At 41.9% G+C, this 15,644-nt stretch overlaps 1 protein-coding gene across 1 annotated transcript in view; it reads right to left on the minus strand.

Annotated features, from left to right (window-relative positions):
- Positions 1–15,644, minus strand: part of MYO15A (myosin XVA) — a 74,899-nt gene that overhangs the window by 43,902 nt on the left and 15,353 nt on the right. Inside the window, exons 7-11 of the mRNA XM_004381004.1 lie at positions 14,832–14,837; positions 14,309–14,412; positions 14,118–14,181; positions 6,150–6,263; positions 5,234–5,395 (exon numbers count right to left, since the gene is read on the minus strand). Coding sequence (XP_004381061.1) covers positions 5,234–5,395; positions 6,150–6,263; positions 14,118–14,181; positions 14,309–14,412; positions 14,832–14,837 — 450 coding nt within the window. The remainder of the gene's footprint in view (positions 1–5,233; positions 5,396–6,149; positions 6,264–14,117; positions 14,182–14,308; positions 14,413–14,831; positions 14,838–15,644) is intronic.

A 15,644-nucleotide genomic window follows, 5' to 3' on the forward strand; every position in this document is an offset into this window, starting at 1 on the left:
ACCTCACACCACCAAGAAGGCAGTGCCAGGAGCAGAGCCCGTCCTTTGGACCTGAGGTTCCTGCACTGAGATGCTCCCAGAACAAGGGAAGACTGATGACAAGGACCTTCCTCCAGAGCCAACAGAGAAGAGAAAGCCTTCCCCTGGAACTGGCACCCTGAATTTTGGACTTGTAGCCTACTGGACTATGAGAGAATAAATTTCTCTTTGTTAAAGTCATCCACTTGTGGTGTCTCTGTTATGGCAGCACTAGATGACTAAGACAATCACCAAGGCCATATTTTCCAACTACTTATCCTTCTTCGTTTCCAACTTTCACATTCCAATCACCAGTAATTATCAGTGCATCCTGATTGCACGTTTGATCAATTTCAGACTGCAGAAGTTGGTAAAAATCTTCAGTTGCTTCATCTTTGGGCTTAGTGGTTGGCGCGTAAACTTGAATAATAGTCATATTAACTGGTCTTCCTTACAGGCATATGGATATATTATCCTATCACTGACAGCATTGTACTTCATGATAGATCTTGAAAGGTTCTTTTTGATGATGAATGCAATGCCATTCCTCTTCAAGTTGTCATTCCCGGCATAGTAGGCCATATGATTGTCTGATTCAAATGGCCAATTTGAATCGGACAATCATACGGCCAATACCAGTCCATTTCAGCTCAATAATGCCTAGGATATCAATGTTTATGCATTCCATTTCATTTTTGACGATTTCCAATTTTCCTAGATTCATACTTCATACAGTCCGCGTTCCGATTATTAATGGATGTTTGCAGCTGTTTCTTCTCATTTGGAGTCGTGCCACATCAGTAAATGAAGGTACCAAAAGCTTGACTCCAACCACGTCATTATGGTCGACTCTACTTTGAGAAGGTAGCTCTTCCCCAGTTGTCTTTTGAGTGCCTTCCATCCTAAGGGGCTTATCTTCTGGCACTACGTCAGACAGTGTTCTGCTGCTATTCATAAGGTTTTCACTGGCTAATTCTTTTCAGAAGTAGACTGCCAGGTTCTTTTTCCTAGTCTGTCTTAGTCTGGAAGCTCAACTGAAACCTGTCCACCAAGCGTGACCCTGCTGGTATTAAATACTGGTGGCATAGCTTCCAGCATCACAGCAACACGAAAGCCCCCACAGTACGAAAAAGTGACAGACAAGTGGGGGCATTAACATAATAGAGGTTAGAATTTACAACACATAGGATAATCACATCAGATCACAAAATGGTGGACAACCACACAATACTGGGAATCATGGCCTAGCCAACTTAACAAACATTTCTGGGGGACACAATTCAATCCATAACAGTCCCTTCTTGCCTTCTCCTCCTGCTTTTGGACAGGAGTTGCCCATTTGGTCTCATATATTTGATTGAAGCACATTCCTCATGTGTGTTATTTTTTCTTTTATAGGCCTGTCTAATCTCTGTCTGAGAAGTGGGCTTCAGGAATGGTTTCAGTTCTGGGTTAGGAGAGTGTCAAGGGGCCATAGTTTTGGGGGTCCACCAGTCTCTGTCAAACCAGTAAGTCTGGCCTTTTTTTGTGAATTTGAATTCTGTTCTACATTTTTCTCCCATTCTATCCGGGACTCTGTTGTGATCCCTGTCAGAGTGGTCATTGTTGGTTGCCGGGTACCATCTAGTTCGTCTGGTCTCAGGCTGGTGGAGATTCTGGTTCATGTGGTCCTTTAGTCCTTTGGGCTAATATTGTCCTTTCGTCTTTGGTTCTCTTCATTCTCCTTTGCTCCTGATGGGATGGGATGCATCTTAGATGACCACTCACAAGCTTTGAAGACCCCAGACGCTACTCACCAAAGTGGGATGTACAACATTTTCTTTAGGAACTATGTTATGCCAATTGACCTAGATGTCCCCCAAGACTGTGGTTCCCAGGCCCCAGCCCCAGCTACTTGGTCACTCAAAGTGTTTGGATGTGTCTAGGAAACTTCTATACTCTTGCTTTGGTCCAGTTGTGCTGACTTCCCTTATACTGTGTGTTGTCCTTACCCTCACCGAAGCTGACACTTGTCTACTATCCAGTTAGTGATTTCCCCTCCCCTTCCCTTTCTCACCCTTGTAACCATCAAAGAATGCTTTTTTCTGCATGTAAGCCTTTTCCTGAGTTCTTATAATAGTGATCTTATACAATATTTGTCCTTTTGTGACTGACTTATTTCGGTCAGCATATGCCCTCCAGATTCATCCATGTTGTGAGGTGCTTCCCAGATTCATCATTGTTCTTTATCGTTGCATAGTTTTCCATTGTGTGTATGTACCATAATCTGTTTATCTATTCTTCTGTTGACGGGCATTTAGGTTGTTTCCATCTTTTTGCTATTGTGAATACTGCTGCAATGAACATGGCTGTGCATATGTCTATTCGTGTGTGATACTCTTATATCTCTAGGGTATATTCCTAGGCACTGCTGGGTCTTATGGTATTTCTATTTCTAGCTTTTAAAGGAAGCTCCATATAGTTTTCCACCAGCAGTGCGTAAGAGTTTCAATCTCCCCACAACCTCGCCAACCTTCTTTTTTTTTTTTTTAAATTAGTGCCACTATTGTCTGGGTGAGATGGTATCTCAATGTAGTTTTGATTTGCATTTCTCTAATGGCTAGTGATCACGAGCATTTCCTCATATGTCTGTTAGCTGCCTGAATGTCTTCTTTGGTGAAGTGTCTGTTCATTTCCTCTGCCCATTTTTTAATTGGATTATTTCTCTTTTTGTTGTTGAGGTGTTGCACTATCTTGTTGATTTTAGAGATTACACCCTTGTCGGATATGTCATAGCCAAAATTTTTTTTCCCAGTCTGTAGGTTCTCTTTTAAGAAATCCATATTTGTGCCCATTCCAAAGAAAAGTGAGCCAATGGAATGCAGAAATTATCTAACAATATCGTTGATATCACACACAAGTAAAATTTTGCTGAAGATAATTCAAAAACGGTTACAGCAGTACATTGACAGGGAACTGCCAGAAATTCAGGCTGGATTCAGAAGGGACATGGAATGAGAGATATCACTGCTAATGTCAGATAGAACTTGGCTGAAAGCAGAGAATACCAGAAAGATGTTTACCTGTGTTTACTGACTATGCAAAGATATTTGACTATGTGGATCATAACAATTTATGGGTAACATTGTGAAGAACAGGAACTCCCGAACACTTAATAGCTGGGGCAGAACAAGGGGATACTGTGTCGTTCAAAATCAGGAAAGGTGTGCGTCAGGGTTGTACCCTTTCACCATACTCATTCAATCTGTATTTTGAGCAAATAATCTGAGAAGCTAGACTACATAAAGAAGAACGTGGCATGAGGATTGGAGGAAGACTCATTAACAACCTGTGATATGCAGATGATACAACCTTGCTTGCTGAAGTGAAGAGGACTTGAAGCACTTACTGGTGAAAATCAAGGATTACAGCCTTCGGTATGGATTATACCTCAACTGAGAAAACAAAAATCCTCACAATGGGACAAATAAACAATATCATGATAAATGGAGAAAAGACTGAAGCTGTCAAGGATTTCATTTTACTTGGATCCACAATCAACACCCATGGAAGCAGCATTCAGGAAATCAAAAGATGCATTGTATTGGGCAAATCTGCTGCAAAAGACCTTTTTAAAGTGTTGAAAAGCAAAGATGTCACCTTGAGGACTAAGGTGTGCCTGATCCAAGCCAGGATATTTTCAGCCGCCTCATATGCACGCGAAAGCTGGACAACGAATAAGGAAGCCCAAAGAAGAACTGATTTATGGTGTTGACATGTTATCAGGAGGGACCAATCCCTGAAGAAGGACATCATGCCTGGTAAGGTAGAAGGTCAGTGAAAAAAGAGGAAGACCCTCAACAAGATAGATTGACACAGTGGCTGCAACAATGAGCTCAAACATAGCAATGACTGTGAGGATGACACAGGACTGGGCAGTGTTTCGTTTTGTTGTACATAGGGTTGCTGTGAGTCAAAATCAACTTGACAGCACCAAACAACAAAAACAGAATAAAAAACAAAAGAAAAATAACAAGTGTTGATGAAGAGAAACTAGAATCTTCGTACAATGTTGGTAGGAATGTAAAACGGTACAGCTGTTGTGGAAAACAGTTTGGTGGTTCCTCAAAAAGTCAAACATAGAATAACTAAATGACCCAGCAATTCCACTCTGAGGAATTCTCCCAAGAGAGATAAAAACTTGTGTCCACACCAAAAACATGTACATGAATGTTCATAGCATTATTCACAATAGCGAAAAGGTAGAAAGAACCCAAATGTCCATCAACAGATGAATGGATAAATAAAATGTGCTATATACATACAGTGGAATATTACTCAGCCATAAAGAGAAATGACGTCTTGATACATGCTACAACTTGGATGAACCCTGAAAACATTAGGCTAAGTGAAGGAAGCCAGATACAAAGGGACAAATATTGTATGACTCCATTTGTATGAAATATCCAGAATAGGCAAATACATAGAAACAGAAAGCAAATTGATGGTTGCTAGGGTCTTGGAGTGGGGGAATGGGGAGTAACTGCTTAATAGATATGGGATTTCCTTTTGGGGTAATGAAGTGTTTTGGAACTAGAAAGAGGTAGTGGCTGCACGACATTGTGAATGTACTAAATGCCACTGAACTGTTCACTTTAAAATCCTTAATTTTATGTTATATGAATTCACCTCAATAAAAAGACATAAATAAAACATATTTTAAAAGACTGGATCTCCACCTCACACCTTACTCTAGGATAAATGCTTGATGAATGGAAGATTTAAATGTAAAGACAAAACCATAAAATATTTTGAAAAAACTATGGGAGAAGGCTGTTATAATTTCAGAATGAGGCAGGCCTCTCTAAAAATGATGCAAAGTCCAAATTTTATACAAGAAAAGACTGATAAATGAACTGCTTAAAATTTTTTTTAAATCTGCATGGCAAAACAAAACAACACTGTAAAGAAGGTAAAGGTACAAATGACAAGCTGCAAAATATATATACAATTTATATCAGAGACAAAGGGCTGATTTCCTTAACCTATCTGAAGAGCTATCATACAGCAATAAGAAAAAGACAAACACCACCAAAGAAAAAACAAGCAAAAAAAGGACAAATGGTATGAGCATAGTGTAGCCTGAAAGGGAGAGATAGGTGGCAGCTAAGCCTCTGAGAAGATGGCCTTTGTCCCAAGATGCTGGGGAGCCATGCAGGCTATGGCCTTTTCTCACCTCGTACTTCTCAAAGTAGACATTGCCCAGGTGCAGGATGGAGGCCAAGATGCGGAAGATGCTGTCCTGGTCCTCGACACTGAAACCGAGCACCTCCATGGCGGCCAGGAGCCGCCGGAAATCATCCACATCACTCTTCCCCTGGATCTCACAGTTCCCACCCTGGTTGAGGGCAAGGGCCAGGGGTCAGGGGCCCTGAGTGGGAGCCTGAAGCCCTCCAGGTCCCTGCTCTGCCCAACCGCTGGTGTGACCCCAAGCCAGTCCCTCAAGCTCTCCTTATGAAAAGGGCATTCCATTCTTATGTGCCAAGAGACCCTGAGCACGGCTGAGGAATGCCTACATGCAGCAGGGGTCATTACACTCTGATCTTTGTCATAGCCCAATGGTAATGATGACAAAAAACAGCAGCCAACGTTTATTGACAACTTACTACATGCCAGTTCGTGAGCTAAGTGCTTACAGGCATTTCTTCATCTAATCCTCACTATAGCCCTGTGAAACAGACACTATGTTGTTCCCATTTTACAGATGAGGAGACTGAGGCACAGAGAGGGCAAGTGTAGTAGGTCTAGGCTGGCTAGTTCCCCTCCAGGCTCCAGAGAACTGAACAGTCAGGCAGACCTCCTATGCCTTCCACTTTGAACCACAAAGACTTCTGCCTCCCTTGCTGCAGTGGAAAGCTTAAATCCACACTTTCCCTCCCTAAACCTCCAACACCTTCACTGGCCATTAGGGCAGCATGAGTTGGCTGCCTGCTCAGCCCAAGGGGTGATGGGGGTGGGAAGACCAGGCCTGTGGGGCATCCCTTATCCTGCTCCTGGGGCAGATTAAGGCTGTGCCCACTGGAAGCCTAGCCCCAGCCTCACTGGCATGCCCCCACTCCCACAGGCCCCATGGGGCCCTCAGGTGTGCCCACCTGGTTCAGGTAGTAGTAGGTCTCAGCCTCCTGCAGGCTGAAGGTCTGGCGGAGCTGAGTGGGCAGCCCGGCCAGCAGCTCATAGAAGATGTGGTAGTTGCGCTCGTTTTTGGCCTGCAGGGGGTGGCCAGGCCCAGAGAGGGAACACACATACAGACCCACTTACAGGCCTGCGCGCGCACGCGCACGCACACACACACACACACACACGCGCACACACACACACACGCACACACACACACACACACGGACCACTGAAGAGGCAGGGCACCCCGTGTGGCAAGCTGGCCTCCCCAGCCTGACACTGACTGAGGTGGGGTAGACAGTGGAGGGGTGCCAGTAATACGTGGGGGAAAGCAGGCTCTGGACCAGGTTTTGTTTGGAAAACTAGGAGAAAGCTAGCCTGTCTCTGATGTGCACCAGCCACACACATCTGTGTACATGTGTGTTCACAGGCCCAAGTGTGCACACACAGAGCCTCCCCATGGGCCACTCAGCCAGGCGGGCTGGGTGCTTCCTGGGCCCTTGGGCACAGTGAAGAGCAAGACAGACAGTGATTTAGGAAATAATACTGGAGTTATTATTGCCTCTCTTAAGCACAGAGAATGTGACCCAGCTGGAGCTGGGCTCACAGAGACTCACAGGGACACATCCGCTGGGCCCTGAGGTATAAAGACAACAGCTAAGATAATCTTGGAAAATATCCTTTAGGGAAACTTTCACATAAAGCCAGTCAAACAGAACACAAAAGACCTTCTACTCTTATCTTTTTCTATTAGCATTTAGTGAATAGAAACTTGTTGGAACAATGAAGACCCTCCTCGTTACTGAAACCTGTACCAATGATTAAGAAAGACGACTCAAAATGTAGAATCACAATTTCTAGCCAATCTGAAAAGGTGACACTTTCAATGGTTTTGCCCATTTGTAATGTTAATATACACTGATGATTCTGTAATGGTCTTTGGACTCGGGCAGACATGGCTGTGGCAGCATGGTTGTCTGTTTTCTCACTCTTGCCTATTCTGTAACATTCTGCGGACTCAGGTAGACATGGCTGTGGCAGCATGCTTGTCTGTTTTCCCATTCTTGTCTATTCTATAACATTCTTGGACTCAGGCAGACATGGCTATGGCAGCATGGTTGTCCGATTCCCACTTCTGCCCTTTTGAATATATGCCGAATGAAACTTTCTTTTTGCTTTACTAGACTGTGAAGTTTTTCCCCTACAACAGTTAATGGCTTAGTCGTCAAGGATTCTGAAGCTACGAATCCAGTCAACCTCGAGGAGACCTGGACTGCGGAGTAGAAGCTAGCAAACAGAGGTCCTATCTTTTGGACACTCCATGTCCTTTCAACACCAACGGGGTGAGTGCTCTCGGAAAACGAGCCTTTGCTTATTCTTTTTAGTTCTCTTTCTCATATATTCTTAAGTTTTGTTCAGCATATTTGTTTGAAAAAACAGTTGTTTGATTAAGGAGAATCTTTCTTAGATTTTTGCTTGATCATTTGGTTAAGAGTGACATTTAGTAACTCTTTAACTGAACTGCAGTTTAGGTCCGCATTCGGGTGTTTGAAACATTAAAGAGGTAATTCTATTTTCAAAGAGCTTTGAGTCACTATAAGCTGCAAAATTCTGGCCTTTTTATGGCTGAGAGAAAACCTGGAAAATAGTGCTCTGCTTTGCCAAATTTGCAGGGAGAGGTGGCAGCTCTTGCCTGTGTTGCCAAATTCTCAGGGGGTGATGGCAGCTCCTGACTTGTGTTATGAAATTTAAGGGAGAAGTGGTAGTTCCGTACCTGTTTTATGATAGTTTCTCAATAAAGAACTACAATGTTAAAATTAAAATCACTGGTAACTTTAAAGTACTTTCCAATTGGAAGAACTAGTCTATTTAAGGTCTAAAATAAGAGACTAGGTCTCTAGCCAGCAGAATGAATTAAGTTCAAAAGGAAGGAAATCAAAAGCTTGAACTTTATTGCTTAACATCTTTGATAAATGAGCCTGAATTTTCCCCCTACTGCTGAGACACTGGTTTGGGTTTCATATTTAAAAACACTATAAACTGAGTATACTAGAAGTAATTTGGAATTTCAGTGACCACTTTGGGAAAATGAGCCGTCATTTGTGTTGTCATTTCTTTCTTTTAGGGAAATTTTGCTTGATGCTCAGGTTTTGTCAAAAGGTCTAATATTCCTCCATCTGAGGCTCTGGCAAGTTAATAAGTTTTATCCAGAACCTGTTTTTTCCATTGAATCAAGTTGGTCTTACCAAAAATTGCTATATACACTTCTAAGAAACTAGGATCCCCATATCCTTGTTTTGTGTGGTATTATCTGGTGAGATTATGTGGTCTTTCTGTCTCCTTTTGTCCTGAGAGCTTGCTTCTGCTCTAGAGCATTGTGTCTAATTTTGTCTTGTATTAGATTGGTGGCTATGGCTAAGAACTGGTGTTTTTTGTAAGGCTAGTCATAGAACCTTAGTTCTTTCTTCATCCAGAAAAAATTGCGTCTTGTGTCTGCCTTATGATTTAGACTTTTAGTAACTACTTAAAGAAACTTTGATATAAATTGGTCTATTTGAAAAGTATACTAAGATCTTTATGTTTTATACTATGTCAATCTTAAAAGTGAAACCTTCCTAAGTAACTTAAGCTAAATATTATATGAAATGTGTTTTATTTAAGGAAAAAGGATAGTTTTGTCTTAAAGTAAAAGTAGCAGTTCCAGAACAGTAAAAAAGAAATTAGTTATCTTTCGCCCTTCAAAATTCCTAGGTCAATTTAAACATATGTAAATGAATTGGGATGACACCCCCAGCCCCAGGCTTGCTAGCCAAGAATTGATGGATTCATTTACAAAATGGCTAAAAAGCTTTGGTATTTATTGGGTAGATAGCCTTTCAAAATGCCTCCATCCATTTAAACATATGTAAATGTCTTACATGAGTCAAGAGAGTGAGGGCAGGGCACCATCAGGCCTCCTCAGCCCCCAACCCCCAGTCTCCAAGGTCGTATAGCTCCAGGGAAGCTTTTGAAAGACCCTTTACAGCTAGGTGGAGACTCTTTTGAGACAAAAGATAAGAAAAATTGCTGCTCTGCTATAGTTATCAGAAATTGAGTGGATCCTAATCATAGAGCTGTAAACAAGTTCTATTACAGGGGAACTCTAAGAAGTCCAACAACAGGAATCACAATGATACACACCTGAAGTGGCCTGGAAAAATGTTTCCACTCCTAGCCAGACATTTAAGGTTATATCCATATCAATGAATTGGTCAACTGAGCAGAGACTCTGTGATTTCCAAAACCACCTGATAAAATCTTTAAGGGCTAAAATTAGATTGGGAAAAATATAAGTAGTAAAGGCTGAATGAAATCTTAGAATGTTTAAATAGACTTTTCTTTCAACAACAGTTACATTTTATGATATACAGGCTTAAAATAATTCCAAAGACATTTTAGGTAACTTACAGATGTTAAATTCAGTTAATAGATATTTGTCATAATTTAAGCTTATATACTTTGGCTTTTTATGCCACAAGAGAAAGAACAGACATATATATACATTTAAGTCTGCTAATGAGTGTGTTCATCTTTGTCATTTAAAGGGATGCACTATAAGGATATGCAACAAAGGCAATGTTTAAGAGGTTTATTGCAAAAGAAATTTATTTGATAAGGTCAAGTTTCATCTGACTAAAGTTTAATGGTTTAATTTATGAGATTTTTAGGAGTTTTAATGTTAAGTAGTATATAAAACAAAGAATTGGGTTTCTTGCATTTAAAATAACAAAATTTTCTTTAATTTCTGAGTTAAAGGGTTAATTTATTCTTTGTGTAATTTGCCTGGAAAACAAAGGTTTTGCCTCTCATTAGAATAAGATTCCTGAGTCTGAATAGTAAGCCACATGGCTTTTAGGAAAGCTAAGATTTATACTTTAAGATCTTTGGTTAAATAACTTAAGTATTGCTTCAGAGTGACCGATATTGTTTCTTTGCTGTTAACTTGGTCCCAACTTTATCTTTTTGAATCTAGCATTATCAACGCCAATGGTTTGATTAGGGAAGTCATATCATTTACCTATGAAGTTTTCTTATTACTATTCAGGTATTTAGAGATTTTATAATCTTGGTATATTCTTGGTATATCCTGACTATATGGTATTTTGTCTCAAAATCATTATGCATTATATCTGAAGCTCTTTGAATACAGTTAAAGGTTACATTTAGAAATATTTTTTATCTAAAGTTTCTTTGTAACTTATTTTATTTGCTTATAATTAATTTCTATCAGGTCTTTTACTATTAAGAATATTATGTTTATGCATTAATCATGGCCATATTAAGTTTTGTCATCTGCAGATAAGTTTTTAATTTGCTGATTTGCTGAAAACATTTGACGAAAATAAGTCAACAAAAAGATGAACTTTATTCAACTTTGGAAAAAGACCGTGACTAGACTCAATCAAGATTTCCAGAACTCTTATGCAGAAGCTGACAGGTTCACAGACTGCAGCTGATCCAGAACCATACGGAACAGAAATTAAATAAGACTGAGTAAACTAATGGAAACTATGGGTTTTATGTGGGACTGCTGCTGATGTTTTGAGGTCCTAATTTCTGGATATAAGAAACTATTTTCCTTTCTCCTAAATTATCTACCTAATGGGTTTAGATATTGTAACTTGGTAAACTTAGCAAAGTTGTAAATAACCAGAAAAGTGTCTGAAATTTGAGCTATGATTTTACAAAATAGAACAGCATTAGATTTCCTATTAGTTCTCCCAAGAAACAGTTTTGTGCCTTAATAGATAAATGTTGCTGTATTTATATTAATACTCAATCTGAGGTTTTGCAGAATATAGTTGCTGTTGAGGCACATGAAAAGCAGTTACTGATGCTGCTTATGCATAAACAAACACCTTATGAGATTTGTTTCATTAGTTCAGAGACCTTAGGGTCGTGGTTCCATTGGTTATTTCAGACAAGTGGCCTAATATTATCATTAGTGTTTCTGTTTTACTTCCTAGTTTGCTGTATGGTGCCTGGATCTTAAAAACCAGGTGATGCCCAGTTACCATTTGTTGGGCATTTTTGATAAAAGATTCTATAGCAAGATCATGATCCAAAGGAAAGAATGATGAGAGAGTTGTATGTAATTCTCCTGGAATCCAGATTTCTGGTTTTCATGGAGGTTGAGGCAACCCACACAGGACATTGCCTTTGGGGTGTCCTTTTGAACCTCGAGCTTTGAGAAAAAAACTGGTTCCTGAAGACACTTTGAGTCAAACAATGGTCCAGATAAACTAGTAAGACAATTTTGCTTTGGGCATTGTGCTATTTTTTGAAGAATTCAATCTGTTTTAGGAAACTTCAAAGATCAGACTGAGAGTTAGGTTTAAGGTAAATAAGTAATTCGTTTAATCAGTCTTTAAGAGAATGTCGTATGAAATACCTGTCTAATGTTTGTAATCAAACTGTCACCCTCTTACGATGCAGAAAATTATGTCTCTTAAAGAAACCACGTTCTCAGAGGAGATCGACCTCATGGCTCAGACTCCATTTTGTCTTAGGTTTCCACTTCTGCTTCTAAGAAAGTGACCCATGACTGTTAATAGATAAACCATGGAGGAACAGCCTGCCCTCAGGGAGAACACTTAGTATGTTTTAAAGAGATTAACTGAAGACTTCCAAAAGGAGAAGTCCATCCTGTATTATCTTGCTAATCATGAATTCTCTAATGGAAACTTTGTTGTCACATGTAAAATTTTTCTCTATTTTCTGTTTCCTCTTCACAAACTTTGTGTACTCCTTATGGATATATGTTTCTGTGTGGTAGATCCAACTGTGCTAATTTAGATGATCCTTTCCAACTGATAGTGAATTTACATGGGAAATCGCTTGTTTAAATTACTGACGAATGCGTGGACAATGCACTTTGGAAACTTTAGGATTATCTTTAGATATTCATAGTAATGATGCTAGTAAATATTGGAAAGGTAATGTTAATTTGTTACACATTGTAAAATGAAAGTCAGAAGAAAACCCATTGGTCCAACACTCAGGATATGGTTGGTAGCTCTAATTCCTACTTACGGTATACCTGAAGTGGAAAAATCTTTAAGAAATTTGTCAATTGCTATGGGACAAATAGCAAAGATGCTAAGAGGGATGGAAGCACAACAGCGATGTCTGACCTCATTAAGCCAAGCTGACATGAGATAAAAGAATAACCTTAGGTATTTTTATTAGTGTAGTTTGTGCTGTAGCAAGTATCTCTTGTTACATCTGGATAAGTAACACAGGAGAGCAAGCTACTTGGTTACACACTGTAACACTCTTACAAATACCAGATTTGTTTGGTTGGTTACCATCACGAATAAGTACACGGGCTAAATCAGTACTGCAAGGAATAGTAATATTCTTAGTCTACATCCTGACGGTATTAAGCATAATACAATTTATCCTCTATTGTCTTACACACCTAAAAGGGAAAGAAGGCCTTGGGCTAAAATGTTGACGTACATTGAGTCTGCTCATTCTGGCAATGTGACTGATGAGAACATTGCTCTTACTTAAGATCCTGGTGAAGAACCAGATGGTATCCAGTGGAAAACCAGCACCGTGAGTTTAAAAAGCCTGCAATGGCTGCCATCTAGGGGCTCGACTAAGTCCAGGTATTGATCATCAATGTGTTACCTCCAATCTCTGATCAAAAGGAGGGAATGATTTAGGAAATAATATTGGAGTTATTATTCCCTCTCCTTAAGCATAGAGAATGTGACCCAGCTGGGGCTGGGCTTACAGGGACTCACCGGGACACATCGGCTGGGCCCTGAGGTATAAATTCAACAGCTAAGATAATCTTGGAAAATACCTTTTAAGGAAACTTTCACATAAAGCCAATCAAACAGAACACAAAAGACCTTCTACTCTTATCTTTCTCTATTAGCATTTAGTGAATAGAAATTTGTTGGACCAATGAAGAACCTCCTGACTCTTGTTACTGAACCCTGTACCAATGATTGTTAAGAAAGACGATTCAAAATGTAGGATCACAGTTTCTAGGCAATCTGAAAAGGTGAAGCTTTAAATGGTTTTGCCCATTTGTAATGTTAATATATACTGATGATTCTGTAATGGTCTTTGGACTAGGGCAGACATGGCTGTGGCAGAATGCTTGTCTGTTTTCTCACTCTTGCCTATTCTGTAATATTCTTTGGACTCGGGCAGACATGGCTGTGGCAGCATGCTTGTCCATTTTCCCATTCTTGTCTATTCGGAAATATCCCTTGGACTCGGGGCAGACATGGCTGTGGCAGCATGCTTGTCCATTTTCCCATTCTTGTCTATTCTGTAATATTACTTGGACTCAGGCAGACATGACTATGGCAGCATGGTTGTCCACTTCCCACTTCTGCCCTTTTGAATATATGCCAAATAAAGCTTTCTTTTTGCTTTACTAGACTTTGTGATGTTGTTCCCCTACAACAGGAACACCAAGAATGCACCGAGTCAGTCTGTTAGTGGAGTCACTTTCTACAATATAACATGTGTCAGATGGCGCTAAGTGCTTCGGAGATAATTAAAGCATGGGAAGGGGCAGGGAGTTCTGGTGGGGTGTGGTAGTCAGGGATGTTTCTCGGAGCAAAGCTAGTGACGTTTCAGGGAAGACTTGGAGGAGGTGAGGGATTTGGCCATGTGAGTAGCAGGGGGAAGAAGGAACAGTAGGTGCACAGGCACTGAGGCAGGCACATGCCTGGTTTGCTTCAGAAACAGCAAGGAGCCCAAGGTGGTAGGAGATGTATGTAGGGGGAGGAAGTCACATGCTCACACATACACATGTACACACACATACATGGTTATTCACAAACTCAGCATGTACCAAGCCCACCACGTGCCAGCTCTGCATATCCATACCAGCCCCTCCCGCCCCAACACACAGGGCTGGGGAGACACTGGCCCACCTGAAACACAATCCTGGATTTCTCAAGCAGGTACTGGGAAGTTATGGCACCAGAGATCATGCCCCTGGAGGTGAGAACACAGGTCAGCTCACATGGCGTCAGGTTGGGGGTGGCTCTGAGGGTCTGTGGCTGAGTATGGGGTGTAGTGCAAGGCCAAGACTTCCCAGGGGCCCCTTCCACTACCCACTCACCCTTCCAGAAAGATCTCCATGAACTTCCCAAAGCGGCTGGAGTTGTCGTTCCTTACGGTTTTCGCATTACCAAAGGACTCCAAGAGGGGTGCTGCTTCCAGGATCTGGACCCCAGAAGATGTGGAACTTGGGGGGCTGGGCACTGTTCTGGAGGCCTGGGGTAGGAAGCATGGCTGGGACTACCCCTAGGTTTCTGCACACACAGACCACCCCAAGAACCTCCTTTGTGAGGGGTGACTGGAGATGGGCCCCCTATAGAGCCCTGGGGCCTCCCCGGTGACCCCCACTACTTTGACTTGACCTCTCCCCATACTGTGCTGCAGGTCCCATGCTACCCCCTCCCAGCTCCCTGGACTCCCTTGCATGGCAGCCTACAACACAAAGCCCCCCAGCCACAGCCCTAGCCCCAGACAGGCCCATGCTGCCATCCACACGAGCGTGCACACACATGCACACATACACATGCATAAGGTCCATGTGGCATGAGAACATGCATGCACCCAGACATGCACGCTCCAAGTACCTTTATCTTGAGGAGCACCGGGAGAGTTCAGGAGGGAGGAGAAAGAGAGAGGGACAAGAATAGAAGCAAGTCACCAGCAGACTGAGCACCATTCCCCCCCAGGAGATCAGGAGCCACAGATCACAGAGAGATAGGGACCCCTTTCAGCCCTGGTGGCAGGTGGGAGAGCCGCCAGATGAGAATAAACCTGGAACCTCACAGACCCCGCAGGCCTTCAGCACATGCCTCCAGATGGCTTGGCTTGTGGGCTGCCTGTGGCCTCCAGGGTGTAGGAATCCTGCTGGCTCTACCTGCCAAAATGCTCCAGGAATGTCCACTTCTCCCCACCCACTGCCACCACACCACAGCCCTCTTCACTAGCCCCCGAGCACCCAGGCATGTTCCTGCCTCTGGGCGTTGCACTTGCTGCTCCGTCTCCTCGAAGCTGAGGTGCTCACGTACCTGCCTGGCTCACACTCTCATCTTCTTTGCTCACCTAACAGCTGTTCAGATGACATCTCCCTGATCACCCTGGTTATATCAGCCCCCACCAGTGTCTTCTTCCCCTGTAGCCCACAGCACCATCAGCAACTCTTCTCCATCTGTTTGCTTATGTGTCGTCTCTCTCCCCCACTGAAATGGCAGCACCCATTCTAAACTCCCAGCACCTATACAAGACCTGGTACAGAGTGGGCCCTCAAAAAATATCTGCTAAATGAAAAATTCTCAACAAAATTCAAGCCAATAGAATTCAGCATCATATCAAAAAAATAACACACCACGACCAAGTAGGATTCATACCACGTATGCAAGGAGGGTTCAACATTAGAAAAT

The sequence above is a fragment of the Trichechus manatus genome, unplaced genomic scaffold (assembly GCF_000243295.1).
Source record: "Trichechus manatus latirostris isolate Lorelei unplaced genomic scaffold, TriManLat1.0 scaffold00080, whole genome shotgun sequence".
NCBI classification, from domain to species: domain Eukaryota; kingdom Metazoa; phylum Chordata; class Mammalia; order Sirenia; family Trichechidae; genus Trichechus; species Trichechus manatus.